The 18,697-nt window shown below is 48.3% G+C and overlaps 8 protein-coding genes across 8 annotated transcripts; 5 read left to right on the top strand and 3 right to left on the bottom strand.

The window, feature by feature from the left end:
- Window positions 1-5,509: 5,509 nt before the first annotated feature.
- On the bottom strand, window positions 5,510-7,335 carry LACBIDRAFT_323995 (uncharacterized protein; the record flags this gene model as incomplete). The annotated part of the gene is made up of 4 exons (XM_001877283.1): window positions 5,510-6,034; window positions 6,093-6,611; window positions 6,654-6,847; window positions 6,999-7,335. The coding sequence occupies 4 exons, from the start codon at window positions 7,333-7,335 to the stop codon at window positions 5,510-5,512; spliced, it is 1,575 nt and encodes a 524-aa protein (XP_001877318.1).
- A 198-nt stretch (window positions 7,336-7,533) lies between these two features.
- LACBIDRAFT_323994 (uncharacterized protein) lies at window positions 7,534-8,725 on the top strand (the record flags this gene model as incomplete). The annotated part of the gene is made up of 4 exons (XM_001877661.1): window positions 7,534-7,676; window positions 7,798-7,937; window positions 7,997-8,428; window positions 8,478-8,725. 4 exons carry the CDS (start codon window positions 7,534-7,536, stop codon window positions 8,723-8,725), a joined length of 963 nt encoding a protein of 320 aa, XP_001877696.1.
- A 28-nt stretch (window positions 8,726-8,753) lies between these two features.
- Window positions 8,754-9,416, bottom strand: LACBIDRAFT_293031 (uncharacterized protein; the record flags this gene model as incomplete). The annotated part of the gene is made up of 1 exon (XM_001877282.1): window positions 8,754-9,416. One exon carries the CDS (start codon window positions 9,414-9,416, stop codon window positions 8,811-8,813), a length of 606 nt encoding a protein of 201 aa, XP_001877317.1. The 3' UTR covers window positions 8,754-8,810.
- Window positions 9,417-9,817: 401 nt separating this feature from the next.
- LACBIDRAFT_313572 (uncharacterized protein) lies at window positions 9,818-10,787 on the top strand. The gene is made up of 5 exons (XM_001877660.1): window positions 9,818-10,014; window positions 10,063-10,141; window positions 10,196-10,372; window positions 10,422-10,595; window positions 10,658-10,787. The coding sequence occupies exons 1-5, from the start codon at window positions 9,821-9,823 to the stop codon at window positions 10,661-10,663; spliced, it is 630 nt and encodes a 209-aa protein (XP_001877695.1). The 5' UTR covers window positions 9,818-9,820; the 3' UTR covers window positions 10,664-10,787.
- A 3-nt stretch (window positions 10,788-10,790) lies between these two features.
- On the top strand, window positions 10,791-11,354 carry LACBIDRAFT_313571 (uncharacterized protein; the record flags this gene model as incomplete). The annotated part of the gene is made up of 3 exons (XM_001877659.1): window positions 10,791-10,926; window positions 10,981-11,227; window positions 11,276-11,354. 3 exons carry the CDS (start codon window positions 10,791-10,793, stop codon window positions 11,352-11,354), a joined length of 462 nt encoding a protein of 153 aa, XP_001877694.1.
- A 192-nt stretch (window positions 11,355-11,546) lies between these two features.
- LACBIDRAFT_313570 (uncharacterized protein) lies at window positions 11,547-16,046 on the top strand (the record flags this gene model as incomplete). The annotated part of the gene is made up of 7 exons (XM_001877658.1): window positions 11,547-12,460; window positions 12,515-14,738; window positions 14,800-14,987; window positions 15,043-15,104; window positions 15,163-15,429; window positions 15,478-15,928; window positions 15,980-16,046. 7 exons carry the CDS (start codon window positions 11,547-11,549, stop codon window positions 16,044-16,046), a joined length of 4,173 nt encoding a protein of 1,390 aa, XP_001877693.1.
- Window positions 16,047-16,173: 127 nt separating this feature from the next.
- On the bottom strand, window positions 16,174-17,722 carry LACBIDRAFT_313569 (uncharacterized protein; the record flags this gene model as incomplete). Its single annotated transcript, XM_001877281.1, has 5 exons — window positions 16,174-16,176; window positions 16,232-16,239; window positions 16,295-17,400; window positions 17,447-17,606; window positions 17,653-17,722. The coding sequence occupies 5 exons, from the start codon at window positions 17,720-17,722 to the stop codon at window positions 16,174-16,176; spliced, it is 1,347 nt and encodes a 448-aa protein (XP_001877316.1).
- Window positions 17,723-17,808: 86 nt separating this feature from the next.
- LACBIDRAFT_192547 (40S ribosomal protein S18) lies at window positions 17,809-18,697 on the top strand. The gene is made up of 5 exons (XM_001877657.1): window positions 17,809-17,860; window positions 18,003-18,059; window positions 18,110-18,243; window positions 18,291-18,544; window positions 18,599-18,697. Exons 2-5 carry the CDS (start codon window positions 18,021-18,023, stop codon window positions 18,640-18,642), a joined length of 471 nt encoding a protein of 156 aa, XP_001877692.1. The 5' UTR covers window positions 17,809-17,860; window positions 18,003-18,020; the 3' UTR covers window positions 18,643-18,697.

Raw genomic sequence — 18,697 nt, 5'->3', positions numbered from 1 at the left:
CTTAGGGCTGAAATGTTGGCGGTATCAATAAAAGTTTTCAGAGGCAATGCTCAGGTCGTCATGCGGGAAAACACGTCCCTTCTACAAGATACTCCCCAGACTCTTCGTCTTGGTTTCCCCGATGTTGTATTCCCTGGCGATGCCCGAAACGAGCTCTACATCAAACTTTGGTGTGGCGATTTCACAGCATCCCATGTAGGGACTGGACGCCTTAGTGTTGCCAACTTTGCTAGGGGTCAAATGGGACCCCCAGCGGTCAACGTGCAAATAACAATGGAAGTGAAGGATCAAGATGGAGCCACAGTTGAGAATGTTATTTCACAAGGAAGTGGAGAACCCCTCATCACACAGTTCCATTCAATGGTATTCCAGCGGTGTAATGAGCCCACTTTTGGAGAACTTGTTAAGATTCAGCTACCTCCGGAGGGTGTTCCTCAGTGGCACCTTTTCTTCACCTTCCGGAACCGCAACACTCGCCCAGGCAGCAAGGTTTCACCCGACACCTTTGATCGCCCATTCGCATTCGCATTTCAGCCGCTTTTTCCTGACGCCACCGCATTTGTCGAAGATGGCAGCCATACGCTCATTATGTACCGGGCAGATAAGCTTCATCAGATTAATTCCGAAACATATCTAAGATCTCCGTCACGCTTGACTGCTGGTCAGAAGTCAGAACAGTTGTTGATACCTCCCGAACTGTTGCGGTCTGCACCCCCCTTGCGTGACACGTTAACAATCCGTTCCTCTCTCTGCTCCACGAAATTTACCCAAAACCCTGTGCTACTCAGATTATTGAGCTGGGAGACGCAGGACAAAGAGTTGCTTTCTGCACTTCTCACCAAATTCACCTTTGTGGGAGAAGGCGAAATCGTGAAATTTTTGCGCGATATCTTTGACGCACTTTTCGGCATTTTAGTGTCTCAAAATAATCAATCCGGAGAGGTCGACCTACTGGTATTTAATGCACTTGTGACTGTCCTCGGGATTGTTCAAGATCGACGCTTCAGCAACTTTCAACCTGTTCTAGATGTTTATATTGAGGAGCATTTCACCTGCGCTGCGGCATCCTCCCACATCATACGTTCGATGAATCGACTTCTTGTTAATCCTGCCTCAGCCGAGTCCGCTTCACCTCTTCGGGCGGCTTTAAAGGTCTGGCACTACATCTTCAAGTTTATTGCACGTTCTCGAGAGCTTCAAAAATTAAAGGAAATCGGGATGGGCGGAGGTGCCACAGCAGAACACTTTGAAACGACTTTCAAACGTGAACTGCGGGCCCATATTTCAGAGGTGACACGAATGATGTCAACGTCTTCTCCTGCCTCAATTATCGGGACACAAACTATCGCCCTTCAGCGTTTCACATCCATCCTTCCTGAGCTGGCAAAGATGTTCTCGACCGTGGAACTTGTTTCTGTTGCCACACTGTTTGCAAACGCGGTGACCATAGGCAAAGGAAAAATTGTCATTTGGAAACTTATAATGTATCTGCAAATAGTGAAAGGTTTTTTGTTTGACAACGCACAGTCTCGACCACTTCTCATCGAAGCTGTTATCATCTGGATAAAACCACATTTTGGCCGCTATGACGAATATGCTCACACACATGCTAGCGACTCCGAGGCTGCTCGAGATTCCGCTAGGGTTGGCTGGCTGGAGAGCATTCGTCTTTGTGTCACCATCATCGCGGTTATGCTCGACAAACTCCAACAAAACTTGGCTTCCCCAGAGATCATGTCGGATCGTCACGCGTATCGACAAGAGCAAGATAATGTCGAATGCCTGTTGTCGTTATTACCCAGGTATGCGAACGTTATTGAACTTGTTATTTACTCTCATCTGAGCAAACAGACTTCTGGAGTCATATAGGGAGCTCCAAAATGCATCATCACGAAAGGCTATTGAACGAACCCATGCCCCTTCGACGATGAAGGCTTCAATCCCCATCACTTTCCCAGAATCGTATCCTTTCTCCCTCCTTTCTTCGTTACCCGACCATCCCAGCAATACCAACGATACCACACTCTCGAAGGAAGCAGAAGCTGTATTTTATCCGGGATTAGGCGAAACTGCAATTGTTTTTCTGGTTCTCATTCTATCATCCCCTACCAAACATATTCTTAATTTCCTTGAATCGAGCCTCGACATTGAAGGCCGTGAACGGTTTACTAATCTAATGTCCCAGTTTTTCAAGGTTGCGACGTCTATCTTAGAAAATGATGCATTCCCTAAAACTTGGCTCAATGTCAACATTCTTGCTCACAAGGTCTTGATCAAGATGATGGATCCTGTTGCGGCCATACTAGAAAAAGACTTTGTTCCAGCGCATGAATCGGAGTCACAATTTGACTCAAATTTATGGCGGGATGGCTTCTACATGCTACTCAAGTTACTTTCCTCTGATCAACTGATCATCGAAGAATTCAGTCCCCAGGTTCTTTCTCTCTTCCCTCGGGTTTATTTGACAAGTTCTAATGGCCAGCAGAAACGACGCGCCGTTTGGCGTCTCGCGGGTGATCTTCGTGGCGAGGGCGCAGCAATTCTGTTGAATCTTTGGCAAGCCCTCGGGTGGGCCGAGCACGCATCTACAAGTGGCGAGCTATCTACGCGTTATGGAGTAAGGTGCCTTTTTATCTCATATTTCCCGTCTCACTGAACCGTTTACAGGGCTATCAAGTTTATTTGCATTCCCTTGTTGGCCATGTTGTTAACCTGTGTCTAAGCCACCATGACCAGTTGAGGAGCAACGCAGTCCAAATCCTTTACAGCATGATTGTTTCAGAGTATCACCAATCTGAGCATTTCGACGAAATTGAAAATGAACTGGTAACACGGCTCGACTCGCTATTCATGTCGGACAGCAAAGGCGACGATATATCAAGGGCCTTTTTCATTGGACAATTGCGGCATCTCTTTGATACTTCGGACGTTGACGACCAGCTGCGCGAGCGGGTATCCAATTTTCTAGATTCCGTTGATCTCTTTTTGGAGCTCTTGCTTAGTGTCCGTGCTTTACCTGAAGGCGAAGAGTATGCGGACGATCGTGTGATTGCGACGGTATGGATGTAGATGTTCACATCTCATCGACACTCACCTCTTGATAGCTGCGATTGATGAACTTTATTCGTCGAATAGGACGCGATGAAATCTACATCAAATATGTTCATCAACTTGTCAACGTAGGTTGTACGAATAACCTCGTGTGATGACTAACGGTTCATTTGAAGATGCACCTCCAATCACAAAACTACGTCGAGGCAGCTCTGACCCTCAAACTTCATTCCGACCTACATGAATGGGATCTCAACTCGTTTGCAGGTCCAATGGAGGATCTTGGACTTCCGCAACAATCCCAATTTCACCGCAAGGAAACGCTTTGTCTATTGATCCTTGACTACCTTGGTTTGTGGTGTTGTTTGACGACCATGTGTCTGCATATTGATAAGTAAATGGCGTAGGAAAGGGAAAAGCGTGGGAAAGCGCTGTGGAAATCTGCAAAGAGTTGGCATATCAGCACGCTGAGGTGACTTTTAACTAGTATGTTCTCCGCTTCTCATGTCATGGTCTCTAAACTAATCATAACGACATTTCAGTGGCCGGTTATCTGAAATTCTTCGCCATCAAGCTGCCCTGCTGGAACACATTGTCACAGACCAACGCTACTATCCAGATTACTATAGGGTCACCTTCTATGGAAATTTCCCAGCGGCCATCAGAGACAAGCGCTTTATCGTGCGTTTCCCTTTCCCAAATTATTTGTGCGACAGATTTGAATGGCTTTTGTAGTATCGAGGGTATGAGTGGGAGAAATTTGGGGCGTTTTGCGAAAGGATGCTCAATAAGCATTCAGGCGCCCAGCTGCTGAAAGTCTCAGGCGATCCGCCTGTCGACATTCGATTCGGCAACGACCAGTACATTCAATGCATCGCAGTTACGCCCGAACCCAATCGTACCCTCCCTATCTTTACCAACCCGGATGTTCCCTTGGCTGTTCGTACATATTACGAGCACAGGTAAGTCTGAGCCACTCGTGGTCGATGGATACTGACACTCCTCTTAGTGCAATTAACCTCTTCAGTTCGTCACGGCCAATTAGAAAAACCACTCGAGACGGAGTGGAGGAAGTTTGGTTGGAAAAAACGTATCTTACGACTGAAGAGGCGTTCCCAACCGTCTTGCGCCGATCAGAAGTTGTTGGCCTTGAGGTTGTTGAAATATCTCCCCTGGAGAATGCCCTCAACGAGGTCGAACAAAAGACTAAAGAATTAACCTCCTTGCATCTGAAATATCAAACCCTTGCCAAGACATCTCAAAGTGTGTCAACGAATGCCTTAGCGATGTCCTTGAACAGCGCGGTGGACGCACCTGTCAATACAGGGATCGCCTCTTACCGCCAAATGTTCTTTAACTCAGATTATGTTGAACGAAATCCAGAAAGGGAAGAGATGGTTGAGAAGTTGCGTGGTGCGATTGACGAGCAGGTATGACTGACTGCATTGACATCATATGTCCTTTTTTTTTTAAAAAAAATCACCCCCAGGTTCGAGCTATTGACGGCTGCCTCAAGCTTCATGGCCATCTTTGTCCACCAGAGTTTACACCTTTTCATGAGACTCTACAAAAGTTTTTCAAAAGGAACTTCCGTGATGAGATCCGACGGCTTGCTGTCGACGTATCTGAATCAATACCAGCCTCTCCGTCCGTAATATCTCATGATCTTTCGGCCTCGTCCCATTATCCGTCTTCGTCTTACGAACAATCACTGAAGCGCAGCATGTCGACCTCGTCCACGGCACGCGGAGCGCTCGTCCTGCCACCATTACAGTTGGGCAGGCCTGTTGTGACGCCACCCCAGTCACCGACAAGGTCATCAAATCATATCCCGCCCATAAAGCAAACTCCACTACAGCGGCATCTTGCTCATCTGGCTAGACATGGGATCAACGGAGTCTCTTCTGCACCTGGAGACACTACTGGTAGTGATTCCCTCTCCACCGAGTCTCCCCATAATTCCTTTGTGAATGTCGGTAATGGCATTCATGGGACACAAGCTGCCCAAACATCGGGAGCCTCGGTAGCAGCATCTTACATGGGGAGTATAGGATCCTTTGGCTCTTTCAAAGGCCGCTTCTCACGATTTGGAAGCCTAAATTTTGGTAGGCGGGGCGCTTCTAACTCCTAGTCTTTTATTATTGCTGGCTTGTTAGTTCTGACCTAATGTAATTCTCTGTAGCCATCTTACATGTAGTGTATTTGCGCTCTCTCTAGAACAAATTTTTCAATCCTAAGAATCGAACGGATACGATCAACTTCTACTTCAACTAGACGGGAGTCAATAAGTAAGGAATAATGATAATAGAATCGGGGACGAGCCGAGGGACGTGTTATACAAAGTCCTTGAGGATGTGGGACGGACACAATAAATATATGTACATGTGAATTGTTCAAAAAAGAGGCACCTATCCTGAGATGGATAGCGAAACCAGCGAAGGATCAAAAAAGAGCTGATTCACATGTACTGGTGGTCTGCGAGGGTGGCCAATGTGTCATCGGCAATATGGTGAAAAGTAAAATTTTCGTAAATGTTGAAGTCCATCCCTGTGTTGTCAGAGAAGGCGTTGTCAGGACCAGGATGGCCAACGTCATAAGGATTCAAGAGACTAAAGTTGTCCACTGCCATCTCGCCAGCCTTGAAGTCTGGCGTCCAGGCGGAGGTGGCATTAGACTCCGTGTGTGTTGTATCATGAGCGAAGACTGGGAAGGCAGAAGACGAAGAGGAAGACGGGGATGCAGTCGCCGGGCTCTCAATGGGGGAAGCAAAAACCTCGGGCCCGCTTGATGTTGACGCGAAGTGAAAGTCATCGGACGTGGGCTCGAACTTTGTAGCTCGCGTACGTTGGTCGACATATTGACGTGGGCTAGTGTCTTCTGCTGGATAAGCAAGTTGCAAGGCGAGAAGCTCGGGGCTTTCTAGAGAAGAAACCTCCTCAGTGGGCGAATCACTATGATCGGGTGTCGGGGAAGTGTATATCGACTGGAGATTGGGTTGATAAGATCTTATTAAGAATACTGACTGGAAAAAAATAACTCACATATTTGGAAAGGATCTTTTCCAATGCTTGCCCAAGAAGGTTCCATTCGAAAACTTTCAGATCCTTCTCTATGTTCCTCGGTTTAGGATCTGGAAACTCCATGATACGCTGGAAAAAATCGCCAAATCCAGCCTTATGTTTCGAGACTGTGGTTGGACGTAAGCCCTCGAGATTGCGCCTAATCCTATTTTTTTCCTCGACCGGAAATTCCCCATTGGTAAGCCTCTCCAGAAGATAAATTACGTCGACAGAGGTGACAAAACAGGTGTCCGCTTCCTCGCGATAGATGCAGGAGATGACGCTGTCGGCCTCGCAATAATCTTCCTGCCTGATCGGTTCACAAGAGACGATGAGTCTACGACCGTCCTGAACCTTTGAAAACCGGACAAGACGTCGGCCTGCCTGGAGCTCTGCAGCTGACCATCCAGCGCATATATTCGCTAAAGGAGTGGCAAGGTCGAGAATGGGGGTTTGAGCATAGAGATCATCCTGGTCATGATCGCCGGACATCGAAGCTTGCTTTGTACGCATCAAAGCCTTCATACGACGGTGAAGACGCACCCTGCGCTGTGGAACCTTTGGAAACTGTTCCTGGTGATCGGAAGTGGTAGGTGAAGGAGTGGAGAGATTGGGTAGAGAGCGGCGGCGGAGGGAGGTGTTACTTGTTGGGATTTGCAATCTGGGTAACTTGCGCATGGGATGATCTGAGACCAAGAATGAAAAATGAAGGGAGTTTAAGAGCGGTGAAACGTCACCTACCAGGGGTCCAGTATGAAAACTCGCCAAATACTACTGAATCAAGAATGGCATTATCATCGTTTAAGGCTTGAACTGAGATGAGAACTTTAGAAGAGAGGTTTTGGTCTCGATCGAACGCCGGTGCAGAAGCATCCAGCTGCCACCGACCATAGTCGACACCAGGCAACTCGCGAACTTTGGTGGCGACGGCTTTTTGACCGACAACGAGGCGAACATACATGGCGTCGGCGAGGTCAGGATGAAAGTGAATACGGACGGTGATGGGAACACCACGCTCCCCCTCTGTAGGTGTGTACGCGAGAACATGTATGATGCCAGTGGGAGACTTGACGACATCGGAAGGACTGGGAGAGGGAAGGGCGAGATGATCTTGAGCATTGTTGAGGCCGCGATCAATCTTCTGGGAGGCGAGGGGGCGCGGGGCGTGCATTGCGAGTGGCGGGGTAGAAGGGTCGTTGTGTGACGGTGGGGAGTGGACGACCATGGCGTATGTTGACTGAGAGCGGAGGAAGAGAATGATTTAAAGGGGAAAATACATGCTAGTCAAAAATTCAGGGGCCTTTCCAAATATATGCATTAGGGGTAACCCTCGAATATCCGCAATGTCTCGATATATGCGCATATAGTCGTCTGTAGATTCGCTTCAAGACTTGCTCATCACAACATTGCTGGCTGTCTGCGCATGGCAGACGACGAGCAACTGGATGCCGCAGCTCTGATCGATCGACATTCACTTCCGTGGGATGAACAACGGCAAGGTTCTATCGATATACGTCCACCGTGCAACGACAAATTTCCTTCCGTCTGCAAATTGCTGCAAAAGTTGTAATTAGACTGGCCTTTTGCTTGCAACCATGGACACACCTTTTCGGATACGCCGTCCTTTGTTGTGCAAACATGCAGGAATGTACCAATAGATCGGCTAACAATGCCTCCGCCGTTGTAGCCAACGGAGGAAAAAAGTGACGTTTGTGGTTGATCGGGGCTCACATAAGGCGCGTCTGAGAGCGGATTTCAGATCGCCAGTTTCGGAGCAGCGTACCTCCGCTTCCTGTATCCCCTATTTTATTGAGACTCACCTGCAAGGTAAGCGTCGCGGTCACGGTCAAAGTTTTACGATTCTTATGGTCTATTTATTTCGGCAGCTTCCGGTAAACGCTCAAGTTCATTTATCGTTGATGCCAATACTACTACACATACCATCTGCTCGTTGCAGGAAATGGCAGCGTATCAACATTGGACGTCAAGTGTGCCCCTTCGTCATCCGTGGTTTGACGCTCAAACGACAAAGCGCAAGCATCTCGATGACGCGGTAGATGGAACGGAAACAGATGTTCGTTCTTCGAAAAAGCCGCGTTGCAGCGTCCTTGAGCGTGGATTTGCGAACCTTTCCCTCGACAACGGCGCGCTGACCAATGTTAATGATGCTGGGTATTCTACAATGGAAGACATCACTCTCCCTCTCAATGTTCTTCCACCGTCTTCAGATCTCCAGCCTTTTCAAATCATTCGGCCTAGTTCTATTGAAGAACCAGATATAAAGATGGAATCGTCATGGTCTGAACCAGAACCTGATCGTGCGTTCATTGAATGACATCACGACTCACTGCTGACAGCTCTTCCAAGGTATAATTGTCACAGACTTGGACGGTTTCACGGAGGAAGACGAAGGGGAGGGCAGCCTGAAAAAAGGAGGAGAGCTGGACGAAGCACCGTCGTTACATATCTGCATTAACCCTACGCTTCTCGATCATATTTGGAGGGATGGTTTAAAAAGGTTCCCTCAAGCGCCCACTCAGGCGCTTGTTCTCTACCAGCCTTTGCTACAACAGGAGGGAAGCAAGGAAGATGATGCAATGGATGTTGAAGCATGACTGAGGGCGATCTCTATCCTATCCAAAGGAGCGGTTAAAATTATATGTGTCAAACTAGATTTTAATAATAAATACAAGTTGTGAATCATATCGACGAAGAACCAGCAGCGCCAAACTGGATCATGACTTGCGTAGAGTGTTCTCTTTCTGAGTTCGAATTCGTGCTGGGGGAATCTGGAGGGTATAAGGATTGAGGATAAGAGCTGATGTTCAAATGGTGGTGTCTTGCATGAGCGTGTGGATGAGGGACATGGTGCATTTGAACTGCAGTTGAGTACGGAGCGCTTAGGGTAACCGGGGCTGTGTTTATCGTTCCCGGAGCTGAAATCACAGAGGTAGAGGTTGAGAGGGTAGCTTTATGGGGATACATGGTAGGAACTTGGTGGGGTGGATGTATACTTAATGAGTGGGAAGCGACAGCAGCGTGCGAGTGCTGAGAGTTAGACATCGAGGGGGATTGGTGTGAGATGGGCTGAGAAAGTGAAAGGTGGTGGCGGTAGCTTAGATTCATTACGCTCATGGGGTCAGGAGGGGGATTCCGACCATCGAATTTGAGGTCATCGCCCTCATCCATGTCATGGTCATTGTCGTTGGAGGCAGTCGGGACAGGGTGAGCCAGAGCTGTAACATTTTGGGCAGCAATCTCGTCTGCGGTCAGAAAGCGACCGCCCGGACCTCTAGGACGTCGCATGGCATGTTTGTGGCGAGACTCATGAAGATAAGGCTATAGTGAAAGATTGAGGTATTGAGGGCGTGATAGAAAAGGGAGGAAATACCTTGCGCTGGCGAGAGAGACGGTGAAGTTCCTCGAGACGAGTACGTGCTACGCGACGCTTGAGGATGCGAAAGTACTGCTTTGCATTGACATAGAGAGGCTCCTCGTCGATATGGTTGACGTCGTGTGGGTTGGGAAAGAGGTTATAGGGGAATGGTGTGTAGAGGGGATCTTGGTTGTCATCTAGATCATGGGCGTTGTCGAGGGCGTTGCCGAGGTCGGGCTGGTCGTGGACAGGATTGGCTTGCATTGTGGTGATTGGTTGATGAAAAGTGTATGACATTTCAATAAATGACATTTGATATTGACTTACAACAACCATGACCATGGATCAGAAATTAAAAGCACTCAAGGTCGTCGACCTCAAAAGCATTCTCGTCGCCGCCTCAGTCGCCATCCCTACAAAGGTCACAAAGCCTGAACTCATTGCTCGAATCCTCGCCAGCCAGCCCGCTCTTGACGCCTACCACCGTCAATACGAACCATCCGATGACCTCCTTGCTCCTCCAGAAGAGTTCGTCTCAATCTCATTTTCTCTCTTGCTTTCTTACCTGTCCAACAGCGTCGATTGGAATGTTGACCAGCCAGACCTCCTTGCAGTCGACCCCCAACCTGTGATACCTGCTGACCCTCCCAAACCTGTTTGTTCACCGTCTCTTGCCCCTTTTGTTGCAACCCATAGATCCACATTATAGCCGCCTCCAGCACCCCCTTCAACCATACCCGTTCCTTCGCCTCCTAAAGTCGTCGACTCAGAGCTCGAGAAGCGTAAGCAACGCGCCGCGCGCTTTGGGATCCCTCTAGTCGAAAATGCAGCCAAAAGCACAGGAAAACTTACTGCCGCACCACTTCCTCAAGCGGCACTCCCAGATGTTCGCTCACCCCTTGAATTGCCATTCACTCACTCAATTATTTGCACAGGATCCTGCGAAGCTTTCCACTCGTGCTGCTCGATTCGGCGTCGCCAACCCTGTTGCGCCTACGCCCACCGTTCCTTACAAAACCCAGAAAAGGGCAGCTGCGACGGAGTTGATAGACCCAGAGGAACTAGAGAGGCGTAAAAGGAGGGCAGAACGCTTTGCCGTATCGACCACAGTGAGTTTCTTTTTACCATCGAGACTGCCGTCGCCTAGACGATTTATCTACTTTGCACAAAGGATTAGCCTTGAGTCGTATTGCTTAGAATCGTCTTTTTTATGTAGAAGTGTGTTGTCATTTGTTTGAGTTTCCGTTCTTTTGCTCTACGGCAAGCCCCGGGAGGAATCCATAATTTACATTCAAGTTACCCTCATGTCGCTCTCCTTGGTCGCGAAAAGAACGGTGGCGACATGCTCTCGTTTAGCAGCCCTCCCAGCTCAACGTCGTCGTCCCTTTTCAACCCATCACCACCAGGAAGATCATGACACCACTGCTTATCCTCAGGAGGGTCGGTGTTCATTCAGTCACGGAACTCGACTCGCTTGACATACCACCTTTCCAGGTTTTGGAAGCCCCTTTTGGCGCAACATTGTTTTATTTTCCTTGCTGGGTGTTGCAGGGTATAAATACTTGCCCGAACGTGCAGAGGATGTCTACTTGACAAGGTGGATCGCGATGTACACTTCGCCATCTGAACATTGGCTGGACGTGAATACAAAACACACCGCGCAGCAGTTGGAAGTTTCAAAAGAGGGAGTGCTTATGAGAGACGCAAAAAAGCTACCAGTGCATCGATACCGATACCCGCAGTAAGTGCTGGCTGGTGTGTACGAATTGTGTGCTGAGCAATGGGACAGGGCATTGGACCAGTCTTCGCCTTTTCTGAACGCTGTTGGTATGGGGGTGGATGTGAAGGGTGTTGTTGCCAAGGTGTAGATTGAGGAGCATGTGTTTAGGGTTAGGGTTGTTGTATCTTGTTGACTATACGAGTACTTTGCATGTTCAACTGTTGGCAACCGCCAACCCAGTGGCAACAAGTTACTTTTGCTCGCCACCAGCGACACTCTTTCTCAACAACGCGATCGTTCCCAACGTATACCCCGCGTTATACCCCGTGTACATGCCTAGATGCTCTTAACACTTCCTCTCCTCCTTACATTCGTCTCCAGTCAAAATGTTGTTTACGGCGTTCCACAAGTCGATTTTGACCGCATGGGCACAGTTGGGCTAGCTGGCGCATTTGCAGGCCTCGATCTTTTTCACAATTCTTCAGTCTCCTTCGACTCGACCACATCAACCCTCCTTTCCCGCTCTTCCGACGGTTCCCTCACTTCTCTCGCGTCGACTAATCCCGGAGGCAGTATACTCGCAGGCTGCACTCTTGGAGACACATTTTATTTTTCGGGCTCGTTTACCTCTATTAATGGCGTGTCTGCGTCAAACGTAGCTTCATACAAGCCATCCTCAGGTTCCTTTGCCTCTCTTGGCTCTAATGGGCCCAATGGCGAGGTCGGGGCGATATTTTGTGATGCGAAGAATAGTAAAGTATGGGTGGGAGGGAACTTCACGTCGCCTGCTTCCTCAGTCGCTGTCTGGAATGTACCAACTGACATGTGGGTACAACCACCTTTCTCCGGCCTCACAGGCGCGCAGGCCAAAGTCAACTCCATCACAACAAACTCTTCCCAAACAAGTTTGTTTTTTGCAGGATCTTTCACAACCTCCTTTGGAACTTCCGCTTTGAATGGAACTAACAATCCTAATGTCCCATTTTCCGCGGGCGCAACTCCATTCTCATCCTCTCTGGTTCCCGTTCCTTTGGGGCAGGCTGAGATTGACGGATCTCCATCATCGGACGCAACTGGATTCAGTGATATACATAACATTCTCTGCCCATCTGGTCCAGACGGTGCAGGTAACACCTGGTTAGCGGCGGATCAAAATGCTGCTGTCATTACCATAAGGACATTTTCTTTCATATCTGCCAATGGAGTGCGCCTAGGAAATACCTTCCAGAACAATCATGGAACAACAGGCTTCACGTAACCTTTCTCTTCTTTCTTCTTGTTTCTCCAATTTCTGATTTTTAATCCCAGTGTAACAACGATTCCAGACAACAATGTTCAAACCCTTCAGTATATTGATCCAACGACCGGTCAAAACACCACATGCTCCAATCCGTGTCCATTATCCACCGACGCCTCGATCCTCTATCAAGACTTTCTTTTCCCTAGTTCGATGTCGATTACCGGAGTTCAAATCAAACTCTCAGAGTTTACGGGTGCTTCCCCGGGCCTGCACCTTCTACAACTATTGTCATCTGGTGCATTCGCCTCATCCGTAGAAGCTAATAACGGCGTTTCGTGTTTTGCTCCGAATCCGTCCAATACCACGAGCACTGGTCAGTGGGTTGCGAAAGTCGCCAACACCAACATTGCGGGAACAATTCAAACCGTCCTCACCTCTGTGGTCGAAGTAGGGACCTCGACTTCGGCAGGCCCAAGCTTTACCTGGATTCCATACGTTTCAGCTGCAGGAAATTACGATATCAATTTGCTGATTCCGGGTTGCACAAATCTTCAGGATTGTGCCATGCGAACGACGGTGAAAGTTACTGTTTTTCCTGGAGAGGGCTTACAGCCGGTTGTGTCGACCATCAGTCAACAGAACACGGCCGACACCGCTGCTCTCATCTATAGCGGCCCCATCCTCCCGTCATCTCCAGCCTTCGTCACTACGATCTCGATGTCACTAGCAGATACTCCCGTAGGCACTGGCCAATCGGGGCAGTATGAACTCGTCGCAGATCGTGTAGAACTTGTGCTACGTTCTTCAAACATTTCCGCTTCATCTGGGGGTGCCAATGGTAGTACCCAGGGCGCTCATCGCGGATTCGGGTTTCTTGAATGGCCTCTCAATTTTCCAGCAGTGACATCAGGCGGAACCACCGGCCTTCCCAATTCTACCCTGACATCCCTTGATTCCCTTGGGTTTGACCTTTTGAATGGTCTTGGAGGAATTGTTACATCCAACAACGTGATCATCAACGCTGTCGCGCACCACGCATCCGGGGCCATTTTTTTCGGAGGCGCGTTTTCCCTAACATCGGGCGCAGCTTCAGGATCTTCCAACATTGCTATTTTCAAGAATGGGGCGCTCTCTCCGCTTCCGGAAAGTGGTCTAGATGGTCCGGTGACCTCCTTTGCTCTCTATGGTGATCAATTGTTTGTAGGAGGATCTTTTCGGGATACGATATCTGGATCCACGCACGGCAGCCTCGCAGGTGTCGCACTGTATAATGTTCAAAAGAACACCTGGAGTTCTTTGGGAGCCGGCGTCAATGGCAAGGTTAACAGTTTCGGATTGTTATCCGGACAACTACAAGTAGTTGGAAACTTCACCGTTGCATCCTCTGACACAGCGACAGGTATAATCGCTGCTGGCTTTGCTGCCTGGGACATCAAGAGCAATTCATGGGTAAACCCAGGTGGATTTGTTGCAGGGAGCCTCTCCTTCATTGGAAATGGCACGTCGTCACAATTCGTTGCTGGTAATGTTGTTGCGTCCCAGAGATTTGGTGCTGCCGGGATGGTTATGCTCAAAAATGGTGGCAGCGACGGCCCCCAGGTGACGCCTCTTGGTGCTGAACTTGGTATTTCCAGCTCCCAGATATCTACGAACTCCAGCTCTAGACGCCGAAGAAATCACATCTCCCGTGCGACATCTTGGATGTCGCAACTCACAGTGTCTCACATTTTTTCCAGGCAAACGAATCAACCAATATCCCTGCCATCTTCCGTCACTGCGTCTGCTCCAGCTGTCCTCGCAGGCGCTTTTTGGACAAATGGTTCCACAGAGATCGTAATCATGGGTGGCAATTTTTCTTTCTTCTCTGGCTCCGTAGCATCACGAGGTGTTGGATTGTACAACCCTCAGTCCAAGTTTATACGAGGTCTAAATGGCAGCCAACCAAACGGAACAGTCCGAGCGCTTTTGGTGGATAATAATCACCTGTACGTTGGCGGTGAGTTTACTATACCTGGGACAAATGTGAACGGACTCGCAATCTACGACCTAAAAAAGGATCAGTGGGACATCACTGGGCTACAACCTTTGCAAGGCATCTCTGGATCTAACGTTGTTGTTCGGTCTATCACGAAATCTGCTACCAAGGCCAATACTGTAATCGTGGCGGGATCATTTGCTCAGGCCGGTTCTCTTCGCTGTCAATCCATCTGTACTTTTGACACGGGTACGATACAATGGAATTCTCTTGGAAACGGAATCCAAGGAGAGGTCGCATCTGTAGCATACGCCGGCGTGAGTTCTCCCTCCTGCCTCTATTTTTACACTCTATTTACTACCCCCGTTTATTCTACAGAAAGATCAAGACACTCTCATCGCCGCAGGGTCCATTGCATTGACTGACAACGTAGTCTCGAATGTTGTGCAATTCAGCTTCGCCAACGCTACCTGGAGTTCAGTAGGCACGAATGCGGACCTTCCGGGTCCCATGACCGCGGTCGAAGTAAATGGTGGAAATGCTAGCAGTATTTTCGCTGCGGGTCTGTGAGTGACACTAGATCGTTCTTTCTGCTGCTGAAAACTCAAACGAGCGTTTCAGATCGCCTGACGGCTCAACAACCTCCTTATATTTCTGGAATGGTATTAAATGGACGACTTTAGGTTCGTTGTGACTTTTTCTTTCGCTTTCCAAACCCAATCAAACGGCGTCGTTCCATAGGTTCTTCCTTGCAAGCAGGCAGCAATGTTGCACAATTAATCATGGTTCCTATTCAAGAAACTCATGCTGGAAACTCTGTCATCGAGGCTGACCGTTTGCTCATGATATCGGGCATGTTAACAGATCCAGTTTTTGGAAATGCATCTTCTGCCTTATATGACGGACAGAACCTTATTCCTTACATTGTATCAACGTCACCGACAGGTGATTCGGGAGCTGTGGCATCACTATTCCACTCATTTTCAACGTTCAGTTTTAACCAACACCGTAAGTTTTGCTTTGATTAACGAGCATCCATGATCAATCTTGTCATAGGTTTCCTCGCCGTTGGAGTTGTAATTTTGATCTCGATCGCGATTGCTGCCGGCGTGGTTTTTCTTCTAGCCCTCATTGGTATCCTGTGGACATTGTTCTCTCGCAAAGAGGACAAAGTGAGCAAGCTTGAGGTGGAGGACGATGATGATTCTACTCATCACCGGCCGTCGTCGTTACTCGAGCACATCAATGCCGCCACGCGTACAACAATATTAGGCGCAACTCCTTTTGCGGACTACAATACGGAGGAAAAAGTTGCTCAGGATCCATTCGGTCCAGATGCGAGTAACTATGTGCGTACTGAAACCCCATCCGATGCTGTTGGAGGGATGCTTTCGGAGGAAATGAGCAGACCTGCCCATGCCAGGTACTCATTTGATGGGACTGGGGAGGGTGAACTGCCTATCTCTGCTGGTTCGAAGGTAGAAGTATTAGACGATCGAGATCCAGCGTAAGTGTGTCATTTTTTTGATGAACTTTTGCTCATCCAAATTTCTGATAGGTGGTGGTACGCTCGAGATGTGCAAACTGGTCGAGAGGGGGTCGTCCCTGCAGCTTATTTATACTGAATTATTTTCAACCCGCCTTATACCCTCTCTTTTCTTTTTGTATTCTGCATTAATTGGAAGACCTTAATGTTATTGAACCCGTTTATGAAACTTGAGCAATACAACCATAATCGCAATCTTTTTGCTACTACTATGACAACACAAATTGTTAACGTCATGAAGTTGTAAAAGACAGAACGACACACCTGTAACACTGTTATGCACCAATCAGCGTTAGATCGCCATGAAAGAAAAGCCAAGAGACTCACATGGATCTCTGTAATGCTTCTGTGAGTTGTGGATAAACCCAACCTTTGTCTTGAAGTCTTCTCGTCGCTTTTGGTCTCGGAACTCCCGTACATGCCGTCCTGCTTCACGTGCTTCACCCTTGTTCCTTGCTTTAACGACTTGAGTTCCACTGCCAAATGCGCCAAAACCACCCTTGCATGGGACTAAAGCTGCGTTCTTGTCTGCGAGCAGCCGTCGAACAAGAGCCGCTCCAGAATTCGGGTCTTCCGATTTCCCTGATCTTATGGCACCAGGGAAAGACTGTCCATAATATCTACGGAGAGTTCTGTGGCCAATTCTGGCACCGGAAGGTAGGACGAGTTCGAGATGTGAGTCACCATAGGTGATTTGATTGTCAGGAAGGCTGTCTTCAGAGTCACTGACGTCTGTTTCGGCCTCATCTACGACTTCATCAACATCTTCCTCGTCACCGTCATCCGACACGTCCTCCCAGGCTGCATTGTCAGCGTCGCGATGCTTGGTTGGCTTTGTGATGTCGGCGTATGAAGAGGTGAAGTCATAGTAGTCGGAGATTTCAAGGCGATCGTTCTCGGATTCGTAGCCAATTTTGCAATGGCACTTATCAATCATGTGTTTCCGAACGGCTTCTAAGGTTCTGAACTCTCTACTCTTCGTGTTGCAAAAAATGCATACATTTCCAACAGCAATCTTCTCCCCGAGGTAATTTATCACACCTTCGATGTCGATAAGATAGTCTGCATCGGGAATAAAAAATGAGTGGACAAGTGACATGTGGGTCAGATTGTTTTCAAGCGAAGTGGACTCTTGAGTGCAGAAAAGACACTGCACGGGGGAGAGCCTAGATCGGGCAGCCGCAATTTTTTCATCAATGGCTTGGTTGACTTCAACTTCAAAGTTAGCGCCATCGCTCAGGTCCTGGATCTCTGGAGGATTGAAGTCACGAGGAATGGGTAAGGCCTGCGAATTGGGCGACGGCTTTTGAACTTGAGGTGCCAGGGTTGCGTCTTGGGCTGTGGCTTGGATGCCAATCGACTTCGATTCCTTTTCTTTGTGCCTTTTTGACTGATTGTGAGACCGGTAGGCATTTTCGGTCGCATAAACCTTGCTTGAAAGACGTCAGGATTGGGTCGACAATTTTCTGGCACACATACCTGCAAATATCACAGGTAAAATCCTTCAAAGAAGATGTGACGGCGGTCTCAGCCTTTCTTTCTGATACCCTCTGGGCGAAGAGGGAAGCACTGATTGGAGGAAGGGATGCGACACGACGTTTCATATTATACCTGTGGTGATCAGAGTGGTAATGGAGCCCTGAAAGCGTCGGTTACATGATAAAGGTGGTGGATAAAAAACGTACTCTGCTCTTCTGGAGATGGAAAGGCGATGGAGCATGAAAGACACGTAAAAAGAACCTTTTCGTCGCTCATAGTGGTGGCAAGATGTAAGATCAATGTAAGATAGCAGTAAGCAAAGCCATCCTGATCAAACACGCACAAACAAGAGCGACAGAGGACAACATCTCCATCGTCGAGGGAGCAACGCAGTCATCTTCACGAACTTGAAAGGTGAGAGTCATTCCCTACGTCTTGATGTCCGTGTTACACAAAATGGAATGGTCGTTGCAACGTACCGGTGGTCGTTAGAAGTTGGATGCAATTTTTGGGATGCGGATGACGTTCACTGCACTTCTTGCTGACCGAATATTAGGTTATCTGCCACACCATCATGTCTCTTGTTGTACCCGAGGCTCACCAACAATTCCAAGTAGGTCTTCGGTGATAGGAAAACATCGTCGCTTACCATGCCATTCACAGCACATTCTTCGTTTGCTCAACACCAACGTCGATGGGAAACGAAAAATCATGTACGCTTTGACGGAGATCAAGGGTGTTGGTCGTCGCTATTCAAACTTGGTTTGCAAAAAGGCTGATGTTGACTTGAATAAACGGCGCGTGATATCCACCACAGTCTCATCTAGTTCTAACTTGGTTTTAGTGCTGGAGAGCTCAATTCTGATGAACTTGAGCGAATCGTGACAATCATCCAGAATCCCACGCAGTTCAAAATCCCCACATGGTTTTTGAACAGGCAAAAGGATATCGTGGACGGAAAAAACTCACAAATTCTGTCCAATGGCGTTGACTCGAAACTACGTGATGATCTTGAACGCCTCAAGAAAATTCGGGCGCATCGTGGTTTGAGGCATTTCTGGGGCTTGCGGGTGCGAGGGCAGCACACTAAAACAACTGGTAAAGTTTTTCTGTTGATGCTGAAAGTGGGTCGAATTAACATCTGGATGTCAGGCCGACGTGGAAAGACTGTTGGTGTCTCGAAGAAGCGTGGTTAGGATATATATTTCACAATCCTGTCGTATTCTGTGCAATTCAGAGATTCAGATTGAA

The sequence above is a fragment of the Laccaria bicolor genome, genomic scaffold (assembly GCF_000143565.1).
Source record: "Laccaria bicolor S238N-H82 LACBIscaffold_5 genomic scaffold, whole genome shotgun sequence".
NCBI classification, from domain to species: Eukaryota; Fungi; Basidiomycota; class Agaricomycetes; order Agaricales; family Hydnangiaceae; genus Laccaria; species Laccaria bicolor.
This window is presented reverse-complemented; position numbering and strand designations above follow the sequence as displayed.

Coding starts and splice junctions, on each gene's coding strand:
- LACBIDRAFT_313572 (XM_001877660.1), top strand. CDS start 9,821: ATGACCATGGATCAGAAATTAAAAGCACTCAAGGTCGTCGACCTCAAA. Junction 10,015..10,062: donor CTCCTTGCTCCTCCAGAAGA/GTTCGTCTCAAT, acceptor CCTGTCCAACAG/CGTCGATTGGAATGTTGACC. Junction 10,142..10,195: donor CTGCTGACCCTCCCAAACCT/GTTTGTTCACCG, acceptor TCCACATTATAG/CCGCCTCCAGCACCCCCTTC.
- LACBIDRAFT_192547 (XM_001877657.1), top strand. CDS start 18,021: ATGTCTCTTGTTGTACCCGAGGCTCACCAACAATTCCAA. Junction 18,060..18,109: donor AGGCTCACCAACAATTCCAA/GTAGGTCTTCGG, acceptor TGCCATTCACAG/CACATTCTTCGTTTGCTCAA. Junction 18,244..18,290: donor GATGTTGACTTGAATAAACG/GCGCGTGATATC, acceptor ACTTGGTTTTAG/TGCTGGAGAGCTCAATTCTG.